Source organism: Pleurodeles waltl, chromosome 6 (genome assembly GCF_031143425.1).
Source record: "Pleurodeles waltl isolate 20211129_DDA chromosome 6, aPleWal1.hap1.20221129, whole genome shotgun sequence".
Classification (NCBI taxonomy): Eukaryota; Metazoa; Chordata; class Amphibia; order Caudata; family Salamandridae; genus Pleurodeles; species Pleurodeles waltl.
Window position 1 is genome coordinate 1,402,495,937 of NC_090445.1, and position 19,451 is coordinate 1,402,515,387.

General features: G+C 48.0%; 1 protein-coding gene across 2 annotated transcripts in view; it reads left to right on the top strand.

The window, feature by feature from the left end:
- VPS13D (vacuolar protein sorting 13 homolog D) overlaps nt 1-19,451 on the top strand; it is a 2,230,750-nt gene that overhangs the window by 1,525,980 nt on the left and 685,319 nt on the right. For both annotated transcript variants that reach the window (XM_069240741.1, XM_069240742.1), the window contains one exon: nt 15,835-16,070. In XM_069240741.1, the coding sequence (XP_069096842.1) occupies nt 15,835-16,070 (236 nt within the window). The remainder of the gene's footprint in view (nt 1-15,834; nt 16,071-19,451) is intronic.

A 19,451-nucleotide genomic window follows, 5' to 3' on the forward strand; every position in this document is an offset into this window, starting at 1 on the left:
TTATTGGGACAGATAGTGTCCCCAGTTCGGTGTCCAAGGGCTTTGCAATCATGGCATCAAGCCTTTTTGAGACCACAGTTCTTCCCTTTGTACCCACCCTTGAACTGGGAAGAGTCTCGGGCCCACCCTCCTGATTAGGTTTTTGGGGGCCTTTAGACCACTATTTTTTTGGTTACCATCTTTCCCCAGGGAGGGAGGGGGGCAGAGAGGTTGGGGTTTAGCCTCCTTTTTGTGATCTCTCCCACTTGTCTTGACCCAGTGGTCTGCATTCTTCTCCAACTCTTGGGGAGAATGTGGACCTAGGTCTACCAGATACTGATGTAATTTCTCTTGAACACAATTACTTAAAATATGCTCATTCATAATTATATTATAGAGCTCATCATAATCATTATGTCAGGAGCCTATCCCTGCACTTTCCTGAGAACAGTTCCCAAAGAAGAGAATCCCAGTACTTTTTAATTTATCTTGTGATACAGGCCCTCTCGAAGGCTATGAACCACTTTGTGATATTATCACCCTCCTAATATTTGGGGCAATATGTTTGGGGATTTTAGGGTCAGAAGATCCTACTATGTCTTTATGTATTACATTGCTGCCATCATTCATGGGTGCAAGACCCATTTTGGCTTTTTTCCCCTTTCTATGGCCAGTATACGGTCTTCCAGGGTTATTCAATGGGCCAATCTTTCAAGATGATCTTCCTCCTAAGAGACTTCATCACTGCCCCTGGAGCAACCTGAGCCATCCTTGCTAGAGGCAGGTGCCCTGGGCATATTGTGTGGTCTGCTAGGTGCAGGATCCACAGTCTCTTCTTGGAGAGGGGGGTGGGGTTATCTGGTTATTCCTCCTCAGTCATTTCAGGGTAGATGACCTCATCCGACTGCCAACAGCTTCTGAAGCGTTCCAGTGGTAGGGTGTGAACCAGGTTTTATCATTTACCCTTAACAGAGGGTCCTTAACTGCTGTTTTTTAAGCTACAGTTAAGGAGATAGGTCATGCTTATTAGCCACACCTTCTGAGTTGATCATTATTGCACAGAAGTTGAGACCTTCTTGGGAGCTAATAAAAATCCTAACACAAGTCCTAACTACAGTAAGTTTTTTAATTCTACCGCTACAAGGACTTAACCAAGATCCTAACAGTTACTTTTAAGAATTTAGGAAAAGGACCTATTGGAAAATTGTAGTTTTAGCTAAAGGCAACTTTGGATTTACTTGTGTAGTCACTTATTGGCCAAGCGGTTTCAGCAAATTCAAAGTCGCAGACCTCATGGATGATCCACCAGTGTAGCTCTCTATATGGTGCACTAATTAGAAGTTCACTGTGCAGAGGGAAAAGTAGATCATACTAATGCTCTCTTTTGTGGTAGTGTGGATGAGCAGTTAAGCTCAGCATTGGGCAGTGCAAAGCATGTGTTGTAGTCCCAGAGGAAATAAATGACACACACACTCAAAGAATAAATCCTAGACCAATATAGAAATATAACACTTCTTTTTATATATGTTTTGAAACCAAGAACTTAGTTAAAAAAAAAAAAAAAGTACGTACTGTTTTCGTTATTATTTCTTACTGGCGAGTAAAGAGTTCAAACCTGTGTACCTTTACACACAATACATTCCTATGGAAGGAAGAGTCAACAATCCATAAAGGTAAGTACAGTCAGTTTCAGGGGTTCACCTTCTGGATTTAGAGATTTAGGGGCCCAAGGTCCAAAGTAATTCTAGCAGTTCGTCAGGAGCTTCCCGAATTCCACTGGGAGCTGGATGGTGTTGATGTTGTAGCTGGGCGTGCTACAGGGAAGAGGGGCCACATGAAACAGGCTGCAGGGGGGACTTTGGGACAAATCTGACAGCTCCCAAACGGGGCTTGGGGTGCAAGGGGCCTTAGAGCAAGGGGGCACATCCAGTTCTTTGGGATAAGAGCCAGGCGGCTCGAATGCAGAGTGGATAGGGTGGCTGGGCACTGTGCACAAACAGCTTGCAGGGTCAAAAACAGAACAGCTGGGCCACTCACAAAGCAGGTCTCAGTGATGCTGATGTCCCTCGACGGCTGCTTGGTCCTGGTGCAGTGAAAATCCGAATTGGACCCTCACTTTTGGTGCTTGGTGCAGGGCGTGCAGTACCCTAGGGATTGGTGCTGCACGGCTCCAGTTGGCCCCGGTGGGGGGACAGATCTGGTCCTCCAGAGCATGGGTACCCCCTCTTGTCATCTGCAGTGTCGGTCGGGGATCTGCAAGGCTGTTGACTGGACTCTGCTTTTCGGTGCCTGAAGACTGGAGGAAAAAAGCCCCTCTACTCCAAAAGAGACTGGTGGCAATTTGCGAAATGCTGCCAGGCTATCCCTGTCTTTGGTAGTTCTCCAACTTTTCAGGACAAGTCACAATTGTCAAGATATGTGCTGCAGGCAGGGTTTTGCGTGAAAAAGTCCACAGCTCTTCTGCTGTTCTTGCCCGACAGTGACTCTTCTTCGTCCTTCTCTTGATCTGTTGAATCTGAGTTCTTGGGTTCAGGGGTGCCACCTAAATACTCAATTTAGGGGTGTCAAGGGGAGTGCCAGGTAGCAGCCAATGGTTGCCTACCATTAGGGTGACTACACCCTCTATATGCTCACTTTCGCTCGTAAGTAGGCATAACCCTGCCCCTAGAATGCTAATACCTTCCAGTACAAGATGGAGGAATTTGAAAAGTGGTGTCCACATCAGCTGGTCCACCATGGAGGTGGGACTGGCATGGTCTGGGTACACCTCCTAATCGTACTAATCTTCTCACCAGTGTTGCCACGAAGAAGTGAGGTCAGAACAAGGGGTGGTGTTCTCTGCCACCATCTGGAGAGTCCTAGGTCACATAACAAAGGCGACTGGTCCCTTGAAGCTTCCCACCCTAGAATGTCTGTCCTGCCTTGAAGAGGTGATAGCACCTCCGCCCAGGCTTTGTTCCTGGACTCTTAGAGTGCTGGCTCTCACCCCAGGAGGTCAGAAATCTGTTTTGGGTGGCTGTGTTGGTTTAGACCAGTCAGTCAACACACTAGCAGTCAGGTGGATTTTCAGGGGGCAACTCTTAGGTGCCCTCTGGGTGCATGTATTAATACATCTATCACTGGAATCAGTGAGGGTTTATTAATCCGAGATGTTTGATACCAAACAATCTTATGTTCAGAGAAGCCATCATGTAGCTGGGAAACTCGTATTGACCAGTGTCCTGCATATGTGTTTAAAAATGGCTTCCCTGCCCACTTACTATGTCTAAGAATCAACAGGGACATATCAGGGGCATATCTGCTCTTGCAGATATGTCTTCACATGTGATATAATGCACCCTGCATTAGGGCTGTAAGCGTTCTGTAGGGGTGACACACAAATATCAGTGACAGGTAGAGTTTCACTTTTGCCTGCACCAAGATACGCAGCCTGCAATGGCAGCACTCTTTGCGTTTCGTGAGAGGTCCCTGAAGGTGGCACAATTTGTGGTGCAGCCCTCCAGGGCTACCATGACTAGGGTCTTACAGAGTGTAAAGGGTTGTGTCAATTGGGAGAAACAACTGTACTATTTAGGGAAAGAGAATCTGGCACTGGGGACCTGGTTAGTAGGAACCCAGTGCACTTTCCATCGATATCACTTCAGATACCAGGCAAAAAGTGGGAGCTAACAATGCCAAAAAGGTGCTTTTCTATATCACTCTATTCAGCCCAACACCTTGAGGGAGCAATCCCTTCAAGCTCCTCGCTGCTCGCCGTGCAACACCGCAATGATCTCAGTTCTGTTCTAAGAAGGATCCTGTGATCGGTCACGGAGCCATCGATTTACGTCGAAGACATTATCTAAAAAAGACGAGGGAACGTCAGCATTCGAGGCCTGGCTCCACATCTGATACGAATCCTCGGCCCCTGACATCGCCATCGCCATCCCTGACGGCTACAAGATCACCAGAAGAGATCGCACCAACGGAATCGGCGGAGGAATAGCCATCGCCCACAAAGCTACCCTCAAGATCCATACCCACACGGACGACACCCTCAAAACAGCCGAACACCTCCACTTCCAGATTCACACGGACCCCAACACTACCCTCAGAGGAACCCTCATATACCGTCCTCCAGGACCAAGAGTCCTCTTCAGCGACACCGTCTCCGACCTCGCAAGTACCCACGCCCTCGCCTCTTCAGACTACATCCTCCTGGGAGACCTTAACTTCCACCTGGAGAACAACAATGACGTCAACACTGCATCACTGACCACCAACCTCTCCAACCTCGGACTCCGTCAACTGGTCAACACTCCCACCCACATCGCCGGCCACACCCTTGACCCACTCTTCACTTCAAGCAACCACATCTCCTTCAGCCACACCTCCGAACTCCACTGGACCGACCATCACTGCGTCCATTTCTCCTTCAAGAAAAACACCGAACACCACCGCACCCCTCTACCGGCTCACCGCCGCTGGGGAAAAGTCACCGAAGACCAACTCACCAACACCCTTGCCAAAAACCCACCACCGACCCCGCCGACCCAGACTCCGCCGCCATCAACCTCCAACAATGGATCCTCAACTGCGCCAACATCCTAGCCCCACTCAAGAGACCCACCGCCAACCAAGAAAAGAAAAAACCAGCCTGGTTCACAGACGAACTAACCACCTCCAAACGCACCTGCCAGAAACTCAAGAAAAAATGGATCCTCGAGCGCACACCCGAGAACCTTGCTACCCTCAAGGAAGCCAACCGTAAACACCACCAACTGATCCGACTCGCCAAGCGCTCCCACTTCACAGAACGCCTTAACAACAACGCTCACGACTGCAAGGAACTCTTCAGCATCGTGAAGGAACTCTCCAACCCCAACGCCAACGTCAACGACATCCCTCCATCCCAGAAACTCTGCGACGATCCCTCCACCTTCTTCTACCAGAAAATCTCAGCCATCCACGACAGCTTCAACACCTCACCTCCGCCAGACCCCACCCCCAACAACTCCTCCCACGCCGACCACATCACCACCTGGACCCAAGTAGACGACGCCAAAACCCTAAAAACCATGAACTCCATCCACTCAGGATCTCCCTCTGACCCCTGCCCACATCACGTTTTCAACAAAGCCGACGTCGCCATCACCCCCATACTCCGCAAGATCATCAACCTTTCCTTCAACACCGCTACCTTCCCGGACAGCTGGAAGCACGCAGAAATCCAACCTCTCCTCAAGAAACCTAAGGCTGACCTCAACGATCTCAAAAACTTCCGACCAATCTCCCTCCTCCCTTTCCCAGCAAAAGTCATTGAGAAGATCGTCAACACACAGCTCGCCCACTACCTTGAAGACAACTCCATCCTAGACCCCTCCCAATCCGGGTTCAGACGAAACCACAGCACAGAGACTGCACTCCTCGCCGCCACAGATGACATCAGACTACAAATGGACAACGGCGAAACCTCAGCCCTGATCCTCTTAGACCTATCAGCCGCCTTCGATACAGTCTGCCACCGCACCCTACTAACCCGTCTACACGAAGCCGGCATCCAAGACAAAGCCCTCAACTGGATCTCCTCCTTTCTCTCCGGCAGAACCCAGAGGGTCCGACTCTCACCTTTCCACTCCAAAGCCACCAACCTCATCTGCGGCGTCCCCCAAGGCTCCTCACTAAGCCCAACGCTATTCAACGTCTACATGGCCCCCCTCGCACAACTGGCCCGCCAGCACAACCTCAGCATCCTCTCCTACGCCGACGACACCCAGCTCGTCCTCTCCCTGACCAAAGATCCTCACACCGCCAAAGCCAACCTTCACGAGGGACTGAAATCCATCGCCGAATGGATGAGCAACAGCCGCCTAAAACTTAACTCCGACAAGACGGAAGTCCTCATCCTCGGGCGCACCCCCTCGGCCTGGAACGACTCGTGGTGGCCCACCGCCCTGGGCCCTCCACCCACCCCAGCCAACCACGCACGAAATCTCGGCTTCATCCTCGACTCCGCCCTCACCATGTCCAAACAGGTCAACGCAGTCTCATCCTCCTGTTTTAACACCCTCCGTATGCTCCGCAGGATCTTCAAGTGGATTCCAACAGGAACCAGAAAGACGGTAACCCAAGCCCTCGTCAGTAGCAGACTCGACTACGGCAACGCACTCTACACAGGCATCCCAACAAAAGACATCAAACGACTCCAACGCATCCAGAACGCATCCGCCCGCCTGATCCTCAACATACCCCGCCGATGTCACATCTCCCCTCACCTAAGGGACCTCCACTGGCTCCCCGTGGACAAGAGGATCACCTTTAAACTCCTCACCCACGCACACAAGGCTCTACACGACACCGGACCCACCTACCTGAACACCAGACTCAACTTCTACGTTCCCTCACGTCAACTACGCTCTGCCAACCTTGCCCTCGCCATCGTCCCCTGAATCCAGCGCAAGACCTCTGGCGGCAGATCCTTCTCCTACCTCGCCGCCAAGACCTGGAACGCACTCCCAACCTCACTACGCCAGACCCAGGACCTCCTCACCTTCAGGAGACTCCTCAAGACATGGCTCTTCGAACGATAGCACCCCCCCACACCCCCCCACCCCCAGCGCCTCGAAACCCTAACGGGTACATAGCGCGCTTTATAAATTATTGATTGATTGATTGATTGCCCCTTTGCTGTCCCCGTATCTCCTAGAGTTTCTTGGAGCCGGATCAACGCCAAGTCAACTCAGTGATATTTATTAGGCCATGCACCTCATATTTGGGTGGCCTGTCCTCACTGGTGCACCCTTGGGCCCCACAGGATTGGGGAGGGGATGGGGGTCACTGCTGCTTTTACACCACCCCCACCGCCATTCAGGCACTTTGGATCAGGGAACAGATCCAGACTGATGCTGGTCATGCCACCTCGATGTTTCCTGGCGCTGGATCCACTGCCACCGTCCGCATTCTTATCCCTGAGCCAGATGGGAGTCATTGAGTGCCAACTCTGGTGCCGACTGGAGTCATTCCTTTTAATCCGGAGCCTGAGCCCTATTCCTATGGGCTAGGACTTGGGAAGATTGGGAGGGGCCACTTGACCCCTATGAATACCAGCCCTTAGACCCCAGTGAGGACAACTGTTGTGAGGATGTGGCAGATACCAGTGGACTGAGCACCTCCCCAGATACTGGCTTGATCTTTCCTCCTACTATGGCTATGGCGGAGAGAGCCTCATTTGTAATGGGGGGGGCGGGGAGAGCCATGGTCCTAGACCTTCAGCTTCCCTTCATGGCTTTCAAGACGAACGTCTTGACGGAGGTGTGTCAGCTTGGAGTTAACACCTTCCGAACCACTTGTGCCTTTTAATGAAGCCCTCACGGATGTCCTCCTCTGGGCCTGGTCCACGCCCTGCACAGGGACTCCTGTGAATAGGACAATTGTCAACCACCATCGCTCCTCTCCTAGTGACCCCACCTTCCTCACCCAACACCCCACTCCAGAGAGCTTGGTGGTCAAAGCCTCCACTTCCAAACTAAATCCTGACTTATTCCCTAGCACTTCCGAACAGCGAATCCAAGAGGCTGGATAGCTTGGGAAAGAAGATGTTTTCTTCCACCAGCCTGGCACTGCTGCCTTTGGGCCCATACTCCCACTCGGAAGTGTTGCCTACGGTCTCAGAGGAGGCCTGAGCCATACTCTCCCAAACTCTTGCTGACGTGAGGGAAGCAGCTAGATTCGCCATACGCTGTGGGCTGAATACAACCGACCCAGTAGGCAGAGCTGTCTCATCGTCATTGGTCCCTGGGCACCATGCCTGGTTGAGAAACATTGGCTTTTCGAGGAGTGTCCAGGCCTCACTTATGTGCATGCCCTTTGATAGCTCCCATCTCTTTGGAGACAAGGCAGACTCGGTGCTACAGCGCTTCAAAGATGGCAGAGCTAAAGCTAGGTGCCTGGGCCTTTCCATAGGGGCTTCTAGCCACATCTCTACCTGCGCAGCCACCACGCACGCATCTAGCCAGCCCCTGTGTGGTGAAGAACGTGCCACACACAGGGTCCCTTGGGTCAGGTAGCCAGCGGTCAGGTCAGTCCATCACTTTCTCAGAAGAAGCAGCCTCCAAGCTTCTTTAGTTTGCCAGCCGACCAGCATGGGCTCCCTGTGGGAGGCAGGGTACACCACCACCTGCACCACTGGAGGTCGATAACATCTGACTGATGTGTCCTCCAGATTGTTCAAAGGGACTATGCCCTACTCTTCTTGACTACCCTTCACCTGTACTACCCACTTGTGACAGGCTGACGGAAGGCTATATGTTCCTAGTCTGCTAGGAAGTGGCGGCTCTCTTGGCCAAGAGAGCCATAGAGAGGTTGCCAACATCAGAAGTATATTGTAGTTGCTATTTCGGCTAATTTCTGGCTCCCAAGAAGGACAATGGCCTTCGTCCTATCCTAGACCTACTCCCTCTCAATTTCTTACTGAAAAAGGAGAAATTCAGAATGCTCACGCTCGCACAAGTCCTGTCTGCCCTGGACTGGGAGACTAGACGGTAGCGTTGTACCTACAGAACACATACTTCCACATCCCCGTCCTGCCTGCCCACAGACGTTACCTGCTGTTCACAGTAGGTCACGAGTACTTTTAGTTCACTCTGTTCCTCTTTGACCTTACCACCGCCCCTTGCGTGTTCACCAAGGTGATGGCAGTGATTGCAGCTCATCTGTGTAGATTAGATGTGCCAGTCTTCCCCTATCTCGACGACTGGCTTCTTAAGGAGAGCTCATCCCAGGCAGTCCTCTCCCACCTCCAGAATAGTGTTCACTATGAGCGTGCCTGAGTCACACCGGACCCCTTCTTAGACACTTCCTTTCATCTGAGTTGTTCTGGACATAGTGCTGATCTAGGCTTATCCTCCTGTAGAGCGAGTCCAGTATATGATACCGATGTTTCTGCCTCTATCCTGGACTTTAGTGAGACTGACTCTGAGGCTGCTGGGCCTCATGATCTCCCGCATCCTGCTTGTGACACATGCCTGCTGGCATATGCGGGTTCTGAAGTTCCAGTGGGCACAGCATCAGGGGAATCTCTCCGAAAGGGTCCAGATCTTGGAGGGCACTGCAAAGATTTAGAGTGTGGTTAACGAAATGTGATTGGGTCCGCAGCAGACTCTTCCCCTTCCCTAGCCAGATCTAACAGTAGTGACAGACGCATCACTTCTGGGCTGGGGCGGCTATCTGGGAGTGATGGAGAGGAGAGGACTCTGGTCTCTAGCAGATTCCAGACTCCACATCAACCTGTTGAAGCTCCAAGTGATCTGACTGGCATTGAAAGCCTTTCTATCATTCATCAAGGGAAGGATAGTGCAGATGTTCACGGACAACGCTACCACCATATCATACGCAACAAACAGGGCAGGGTGGGGTTGTGGGCCCTGCATCTCTGGACATGGCTCAAAGACCAGGGAATTTCCCTTCTGGTTCAACACCCAATGGGATCTCTGAACCCCAGAGCAGACAAACCCAGCCGAAGATGCCTTACAGATCACAAATGGCCATGTCCATCCAAGGGTGGTGCAAGGTCTCTTTAAATAGTGGGGATATCCTTGGTTATATCGGTTTGCCACCACCAAGTATGTGCAATGTCAGCAGTTTTGCGCACTCGAGTTTCCAAAACAGAGCTCACTCAGAGACGCTATTCTCCTCAAGTGGAGCTCAGGCCTCCTGTATGCCTTTCTGGCCATACCTTTCCTCCTGACTGGGCCCAAGTCATCCTTGTGACTCGAGTGGGCTTGGAGGGTCGGGTATCTCAAGCCATTAAACATGGCCATCGGTGGTCCAATCAGGTTGCCCTTTTGGTAGGACATTCTGACACAGCTTCAGGGGAGGGTTCTACACCCAAACCTGTCAACACTCCTCCTTCATGTGTGGATATTGAGCGGCAACAGTTGACAGTTTTCATCCTTCTACACGAAGTCTGTAATATCTGATAGAGACTTCTAGCTGCAGATTACTTACCTTAGAATTCCCTGGCGTCAGCAAGTAATCCTAGTGGCTCTGGCTTGGGCACGAGGAGTCTGGTATCCAGTGCTTCTCAAAATGAGCATCAGTCCTCCAATCAGGATGCCTCTCCAGAAGGATCTTCTGTCGCAGCAGCAGAGGCAGGTTCTCCACCCGAACCTGTCAACTCTGCGGCTTCATGCATGGAGATTGAGCAGCGACAGTTGATGGTTTATGACCTCCCTCCCGAGGTCTGTGATGTCATTCTGGCAGCCAGGCGTCCCTCTACTAAGTCGATTTACGACTGCCGTTGGAAACGTTTTGTTTCATATTGTACAGAGAGGTGTATTGATCCTCTTTCTTCTTCTCTTTCTAATATCCTCCTGTTCATTCTCTCACTCACCCGACAGGGTTCCTCCTTAGGGACTCTTACGGGCTATCTTTCTACCTTATCGGCTTTTCTTTGCTTGCCCGATCATCCATCTTTGTTTGAGTCTCCCGTTGTACAGAGATTCTTAAAAGGACTTGTATGTATGTTTCCACCTGTGCCTTTTGTTATGCCCCAGTGAGACCTTCATCTAGTGCTCACTTTTCTTATGTGTGCTCCCTTTGAGCCTTTACATAACTGTCCTCTTTGGCTGCTCACTATCAAAACAGCCTTCTTAGCGGCAATAACATTTGCCAGGAGAGTGAGCCAGATGCAGGCTTTATGATCAAGACTGCCATATCTCACAATATATCCTGATAAGGTAGCCCTCAGAACTCGTGCCTCTTTCCTCCCCAAGATGGTGACCCCATTCCATCTGGGTCAAAATATCACCCTGCCTACCTTCTTTGCTCCACCGCATCCCTCTAAAGAAGAGGAGCGTCTCCATCAGCTGAACCCAAAAAGAGCGTTATCATTCTACCTTGACTGCACAAAAGAGTTCCGGGTGGACGACCAACTCTTTATTGTTGAAAAGAAGGGTCGGGTAGTCCAAAGATGAACCATTTCGCGCTGGGTCATTCTCTGCATAAAGATTTGCTACGCTTTGGCTAAGAAGCAGCCTCCCGAGGGCTCACTTTACCAGAGGGAAAGCTGCTACCGCTGCGTTAGCTCGAGGTGTGCCGGTACTTGATACTTGCCAAGCGGCAACGTGGGCTTCCTTGCACACATTCGCAAGACACTACTGCCTGGATAGCCAGGTGAGGAGAGAGGGGCATTTTGCTCGCTCGGTCCTACAGGACTTCCTGGTATAAAGTATATTCTCGAAGCCCACCACCAGGAGTTATAGCTTGGGTATCTATTCTAAGGTAAGGAATCTGCAGCTAGAAGTCTCTATCAGATGAACAAGTTACTTACCATCGGTAACAAAATATCTGGTAGAGACTCTATCTAGCTGCAGGTTCCTTACACCCACCCAAGCGTCTCCACCCTGCGGATATATGCATTATGTTTTTCATATTTATTCCCTTTTTCAAGGGGATGTCTTTTTACTCAAACAATCAAAAGAAACAAAAATAATTATTGGTTCTTCCATGACTCTGCGCTTCTGGCGTGGGAAGTTGTAGAAAAGAACTGACGTACGCGTGCCGGGGTGGTGCCTGTATAGAAGAACGTGATGTCACAGACAGCTTCAACGAGGCTGACGATGCCACACGGAGCCAGGCGATGCACGTGGATCCGAGCGATGCCACCCAACGGTGCGCGTAGGGTACTGCTGAGCAGAAAAATTCAGGATTCGAATCTGACGCCACGGAAGTCTAAAGTAAGGAATCCGCAGCTAGATAGAGTCTCTACCAGATAATTAGAAACCGAAGGTAAGTAACTTGTTTATTTGTGGCATGATGTACAGAAAAACGCTTGATCCCCTTTCTGCTCCCCTTCCTCAGGTCCTTGTGTTTATTCTTTCTCTTGCCCGGCAGGGCTCTGCTTTGAGTACCATAAAAGGCTATCTTTCTGCCATCTTTGCATTTCTGTGGTTGCCAGGTCAGACATCCATTTTCAAGTCCCCTATTGTACCTAGGTTTCTGAAAGGTTGCCAACACTTTTTACCACCTTCATCATGCCTCAGTGGGACCTAATTTTAGTCTTAACTTTTCTAATGTGTGCTCCCTTCAAGCCGCCACACAATTGTCCTATCTGGTGTCTCACTATCAAGACAACCTTTCTGGTGGCATTAACATCTGCCTGCAGGGTCAGTGAGCCTCAGACTTCTAAGCTTCCTTCCTTCTACATCTTCCCAGACAAGCTGGTCCTTCCCACTAGAGCTTCCTTCCTACCAACGGTGGTCACTCCCTATCATGTAGGCTAGTCCATCACACTGCCTACCTTTTATGCTCTTCCTCATCCCTCTAAAGAAGAGGAGCAACTCCACCGGCTGGACCCAAAAAGAGTGTTGTCGTTCAACATTGACTGTGCAAAAGCTTTCCAGGTGGACTACCAAATTTTCTTGGATATGTTGGAACTTAGAAAGGAAAGGCATACAGAAATAGACCGTCTCCCAGCTGATCATGCTCTGTATCTAACTCAGTTGTACATTGGCCAAGAAGCAACCTTTTGAGGGTTTATGTGCTCATTCCACCAGAGCCAAGGCTGTGACCACTGCGTTAGCATGTGGAGTTCCGGTCCGGAACATCTGCCAGGCAGCAACGTACACATCTTTGCACACTTTTACCAAACACTACTGCTTGGACAGTCAGATCTGTAGGGACGGACACTTAGTTCTGTCAGTCCTGCAGGACCTTTTAGTGTGAAATCATTTTGCAAACTCTCATAGAGGGAGGTATTGCTTGGGCATCTTTTTGAAGGAATGGAATCTGCAGCTAGATGTCTGTCAGTTACTTATCTTCGGTAACGCCTTATCTGGTAGAGAGTCTGTCGAGCTGTAGATTCCTTACCGGCCCACCCATCCTCCCATGCTTTGTGAGTGCATTTATAGATTTAGGGCTTTTTCCCCTATCAGGTCTCTAGTTGTCATACACAAGCGGCCAGTACTCTTCGTAGCTCTGTGCTTCTGGCGTGGAAATTTGCCAATAGAAACTAACATCAGCTCGCTGGAGTGGCACCTATATAAGCACCGCACAGATCAAGCCGACGACGCCATGCAGAACCGAACACCATCATCTACCAGCACACAGGAATACTTTTCACAAAAAATTTCCAGATCCAGTCTGACATCTGGGTAAAATTTTAAAGTAAGTAATCTGGCAAGTAAGGCGTTACCAAATATAAGTAGCTTTTTCATTGCTATCAGTGTTATACAAAAAAACAAACCTTTGCTAGAATTGTGACAGCGCAGTCTTTTATCCTTTTAGCTCTCTTTTTCAACACTGGATCTTTCATAGAATTACAAGCTTCAATATTCATCTTCGTCAGGCTAGGAATCCTCTGCAAAATTATTATTAAGCAGAAGTCTACCAGCCTCACTCTATGAGATGGACAAGAGCCATAGGCTACTTGTCATGTATATATAACATAGGTGTCTAGAGAACAAGTAGCCCATGGCTCTTTTCCATGTTAAAGAGTGAGCTTTTCCAGAAGGAGTGTAAAGCACTTGCAGTACCACAGTAGTCAGACAGTAATTCACTCAGAAGAACCACACAAGTGTTACAAAAATAAATGATTCTTTATTATAGCACTACTACTACACTAGCATTGGTGTATCTCCCTTTGGAGAAATCTACACACAATATGCACACAAAATAACCAACTGAAATAGCATAAAAATACATAGGGCCCTATGGGAGGGCCAAACCACCAACGAAAAAAAGTGGAATGTGATATAGTGAACCCAACCACAGTAATTGTGGTAGTTAGCTAGGCGCTGGGGCCAGACAGAATCACCAGAGGTAAGTACGATAAATGTCCCCAGCGACCAGGTACAAACTAGTTACCCACCCACTGGTCCCATAGGCTAACACAGGGAGTAGTGGTTGGAGTTCGTGGGATTCATGACCCTTCCCAATGGACCTCGAGGAAACCAAGAGACAAGAGGAAGGTTGGAGAGTGCCCTTACACCAGGATACACAGAAAACAGGCGTCCCTACACCGTGGACCCGGATGCAGAGGGGAGAAGGGACTCTCTCTGAAGTCAGTGGAAGCCTCAGATTGTCCAGCTGCTGTCACGACCCGTGGACCAACCTGATGGAACCCAGGGATGGATTCTGGATGTAGAGGAAATGCAAAGAAAGGGGACAAAGTCCAGCACCTCCCTCCTGCTGGAGGTGAAGTTCCTGCAAGTTGGTGGAAGAAGTCCAGCTGCAGAAGATTACAGGAGTCGCCTACGAGCTGTCCCTCGGTGGTCGCCGGATTGCAGGAGGGTCAGTGACCAGACAGGTCACCAACAAGTACTGACAAATGCAAGCAGGAGCCGAAGAAGTATTTTCAAAGTTTTTGGGACCATCAAGTTCCAGGAGAGACTACCCGGGAGGGGAAGTCAAGGCCGGCCCTCAGCATGCATGAATGCCAGCAGAAGTCGATGGGGCCCCCACAAGTGACCCACAGGCGATGGACACAGGGAGTCACAAGGAGGCTTCAGCAGCACAACAAAACAGAAATTCCACATCACAGGAGTTGCAGGACAGTTCCTGATCTTCGAGTTGCAGAGTGTGGAGCCCGGGGCTTTGTGACGCCTGAAGATCTCCCGGAGGAAGAGTCAACACGTCTTGGCAAGTCACGGTGCACAGGGGTTCCAGTCCAGCCGCAGGAGGAGGGGCCTGCAGTCTCCCAAGTTGGTCAGAAGACAAGGAGGACCCAGAGGAAGTCAGAGTCACCACCTGTGAAGCAGAGCCTTTGGATGTTCGTGGAACAGCAGACCCCACCAGCCGGTGAACATTGTCTTGAGGTACCTGCGGTTGCAGGGGAGTGACTCCTTCACTCCAAGGGAGATTCCTTCATGCTTCCAGGTGCAAACAGCGTCTTTGTGACCCAGGAGAATGCACATCCTTGGATGTTGTCGAATTATTGCAGGGTCCAGAGAATCAATGTTGCAAAGGGAGCCTTCCGACCAGAAGCAGATGTGTTTCAATTCCAAAACAGACCAGCAGAGGTTCCAGAGGCCAGGAGCCAGAGAGTTCCTTGAAGAGTCTTGCTTGACGAATCTGAGGACCCACCCGCGAAGAAGCCCTTATGTAACCCTAAAAGGGGGTTGTTCACTCTCTGAAGTGACCCACCTATCAGAAGGGGTCATTGATGTCCTCTACCTCTAAGTGGGGGGGGGTACTACAACCAGAACCCAGCTTACTACAGATAGGATACTCTGTCACAAATGTGGTGGATATGCCGTCTGCTGTATTACAAATTCATTATATAGCCTACAACAGTTTTAGAACGATAAACTGGATATCCTCCATTCTTTGACTGACTGTTCCATCCATCAAACTCTCAATAAGTTCCCCGGTGTCTTTTGTGACTTAGTGAAATATGTATAAATCAAATGACTGCCAGTGCAGGTATTAGTTAAAAGTTCTGTTAAAAAATTATTTATGCTGGCTTGAAAATGTTAAGAATGTATGCTTTTATAGGCAACTTGTCTCTCTCTCTTTAGTAGTTTAAAGGTTTCTCGTTGTTGTTTTTTATTGTACTCCATTTGGATATATTTGTATATTATCCAGCTATGTATCTTTTTCTTACATTTATTAATTTTTTTGTAAATTTGCTAAAATGTCTTGTTCTCAATGTACTGTTAATAATAAGAAGTTGAATTAATGAAATACGGCAGAATACTTGAAGGCACATACATTTCAGGATGGTGAAGCCTCATCGTATAGGTACAAATTATATTTAATGCTGAAGTGAAAGTGCAGAAATACCACAGGCCTCATAGTGGAATTGCGAATTCCCCTGCTACACCACCAGCCTCTTACTGCTTCACCCTAACCTTCTGTTCTTTCTTCCTAATTTTGTAGGTCCCAGTGATATTTAATCAACATGGCGTGGCTGAGCCAAGGCTCCGCACTGAAGTGAAGCCAACCTCATCACTGGATTATGCATGGGATGAACCCACACTGCCACCCTTCATTTCTATAACAGTGAAGGGGGCAGGCTCTTCAGAAATCGTCTGCAATATGAATAATTTTCAAGACAGTCGGCAGTTGTACTATGAAAATTTTATTTACATTGCTGCCACTTACACGTTTTCTGGGTACGTTTTTCAATCTTTTGCTAAAGGTTATGCTTAAAGGGTTAGTATTGTAAACGAGAATAATCTCTCATTAGAGTAAATGCTGGTCAGCCAATTTTGGTTCTGGCATAGGATTCTTTAGTTGCCATGTACTCAGTTAACCCCTCTTGCTACTTGGGTTATTTGTGAAAACTAGGGATGCAAACACTGTTCCATGATGCTTGAGGTATGGAAAATATTTTTTTCCACGTCTCAGTTCGTAGATTTACCATTGAGTTTTCTGATGCTATCAATAGCTGTTATTGTCTTTGATAATGGGCTATACCTCATCTCCAATTCTTATAACTATATTCTAGCTTAAAAGTATATAACCTCCATTGCAATTATTCTTCATTTTTTTGCACCACTTGTAAGTTTTCTGAGAGATGAAGCCAGGATTTAAATAATATGTTAAGTTTATTTCAAATATCGTATCAGCTGCTTTTGGCTTTTGTAAACCAACTGTTTCCTCAGTTGCAGCAAAGTGGCCACTGAATTATTTGTAAAGATGCAGTCTCACAATCTAGTCTATCTTACTCTTGCAAGCACTTCACCTTGGGTTTTTTGACCTCATACCCAGTTTCTGATGTATTTTATACTCACTGCAGATTATTTCTTTGAAACACTTCAGTCCCATATTTGACACAAGAAATTCTTTACACACCTTCACCTGCTGGATAGCTTCATTAACTCCTCAATGATAGCAGACCATTCACCTTACCCTTCAGTTACTTACTTGTTCTTGTTTCAGGTGTCTGACTCTAAAATGCACAGTAAGCCGAGATGAACACTGTGAAAGGTCATGCAGTTCAATTTTGTTTGGCTGTTTTCTAATTGTATTTTCTCATCAAGAGTGAAAGACGTTCAAGTATCTAATGTTGCAACAAATGTGCTATGTTACTGACACTCAAGACTGCGAGTATATGGTGCATGGGCATTCAGTAGCACTAAAGGTCAGGAGCTATCACGGAGATTATTTACAAACAGAGAAAAATGAATTGCAGGATTTGCAAGGAGGCAATGGCATGTTCACTTTGTTGAGTTAAAACAAGGTGTGAGTTTTGATGAGTCTTAGTGGTAGTTGATTGATCAAAGTGATGAGATTCTTGACAATATATATATATATATATATATATATATATATATATATATATATATATATATATATATATATATATATATATATATATATAAATAAGAATTCATAAGTGGAATATCAGTACCAGTTTTTTTGCTGCATGGTAAGGTGTGGAACCCTTAGGAGAACTCTCTCTTTCAGGAGAAAATCAAAGTTTAAACTACCGTTAACCTCCAAAGCTTATCTGATAGAGACAGAACCAAGGCTGCGGAATATTCTAAGGTAAGGAGTCTGCAGCTAGATAGAGTCTCTAAAAGATAATGCGTTAGCAAAGGTAAGTAACTTGTTCTTCAGAACACCATGGCAGACATTCCTGGAAAAAACACATTTCAAGGCCTGCAAATCTTGTAGGAACAAAAAGGTGTCTGTGGATGCAGAATGTGAGTTTTGCAAAACCTTCTCATGCGGGTCTCTCAAAGTTTAAGTAGGACAAACTAGCATGTGCTATTTATGATTGAAAATCTGAAGCTTCTACCTTAGGAACCCAAGGTAAGCCAACAAAATTGACACAAAAGAAGCCACATCCAAAGGCTTCCAAGCAGGTTAGTGGACCTCTGTCCCTGCCCATAAGAGTCCGACATCTGGTCAGCCTGTGCCTTATACCCCTGAGAAAGTTGGCACAAAAAAATTGCTCAGAGAAAACTAGAGAAGCTTTGCCACCCGAGATCATCTTTCCTGCAAAAATGAATAAAGATACCTAAGCTGACATGAGATCGTCCTTCTCTGAGAGATGCCCTTCTTTGATGAGAGCATTATCAACTTCGATGATACAAACCATCTGTGACCTCATCATTGAGGAAATTATCACATGCTTAATTAAAAGAACTACTTCTAGAAGAAAACACTGTTGATGACGGATCCATCTTTTCCACATGACCATTGTCGACGAGGGCACCATTGATGACTGAAACGTCATAGAACACAGAACCTTTGACAAAGGCACAACCCAGAATTAAACCATCGTTGATAATAGAATCGTCGACAAAGACACAATCAACAATGAAAACCTTGTCAACGACAAAGTCATCTTTGTCCGTATCCATGAGACAACAACCATCAGTATATACATCTCAAGTATGATGCCGGAGGGTTGCTTGGTCTCTGCGGCATCAGCATTCTCACCTTTGCCCACAATTTTACCATTATAATCACTACTGGTATCGCCAGTGCCTTCACAGACCCCAAAGAATTGACTTAATTAGTTTTTCTCAGCCCAGAAGGGGATTTGGACCAAATTGAGGCCTTCTTCAGCAATTAAGAATATAACCATTTAGGAGAGTAGCACCTTTCTGACATAGTTACCCCCACTTTTTGCCTGGTCAGTGTGTTTGGACTGTGGTACACTGGAATCCTGCTAACCAGGATCTCAGTGTCATTGCTCTCTCCCCTAAATTGAGTTGATAAGTAACTTTTACACCTCACAGTTGGCGTACTGCTGAACCCATGTAAGTCTCTAGTATATGGTACCCAGGGCGTTGGTATGCCAGGGGTCCCCCATTGGCTGTAGCATGTATTGTGTCACCCATAGGGGCCCATGCAAACTGTGACTAGTATAAGGTTTTTCTTATATCACCGTCACTGCTCTCTGAGCCTATAAGTCACCCCTAAGGTAGGCCCTTCAGCCCAAGGGCAGGGTGTATGGTTCTCAGTGTGAGTGAGCCCCTGAATGAGCAGAGGTACCCCTATAAACCCCAGACTCAATTTTCTTGACTTTGTAAGTGTGGGGAAGCCATCTTGAGGTATGCAGTGAACACTGGTCAGCACAAGATGTCCAACTGCATAATGGCTTCACCAAACCTAGGCATTTATGGTATTAAACATGATGGAATCATGGACTACACCTATTCCAGTGCTAGTTTCATGATGCCATGTACTCTGGGGGTTCTCTAGAGGATTTACCATATCTGCCTGTACACCCTTGCAGGGTCTGTGTGCCAGCCCATGCTGTTGCCAACCCCAGACACTGTTCTGCCATTTCTGCTGCAGAGCTTAACGCGTGCAGGGGAAGGTAGAACAAAGCATTTCCTGTTGAGGAAAGATGTGACCACTTCTCCTTTAGAAATAGGTGTCACTGTGGTGGGGGTTCCTCTGCACACTGCAAGACTGCTTTGAAGGGCACGTTTGGTGCCCTCCTTGCATAAACCGGTTTACTCCAGTACTGGAGCCACCGCCTCCCACTCTGGCATGAAACCACACATGGGACTCTGCCTGCACTTAGGAAAGCA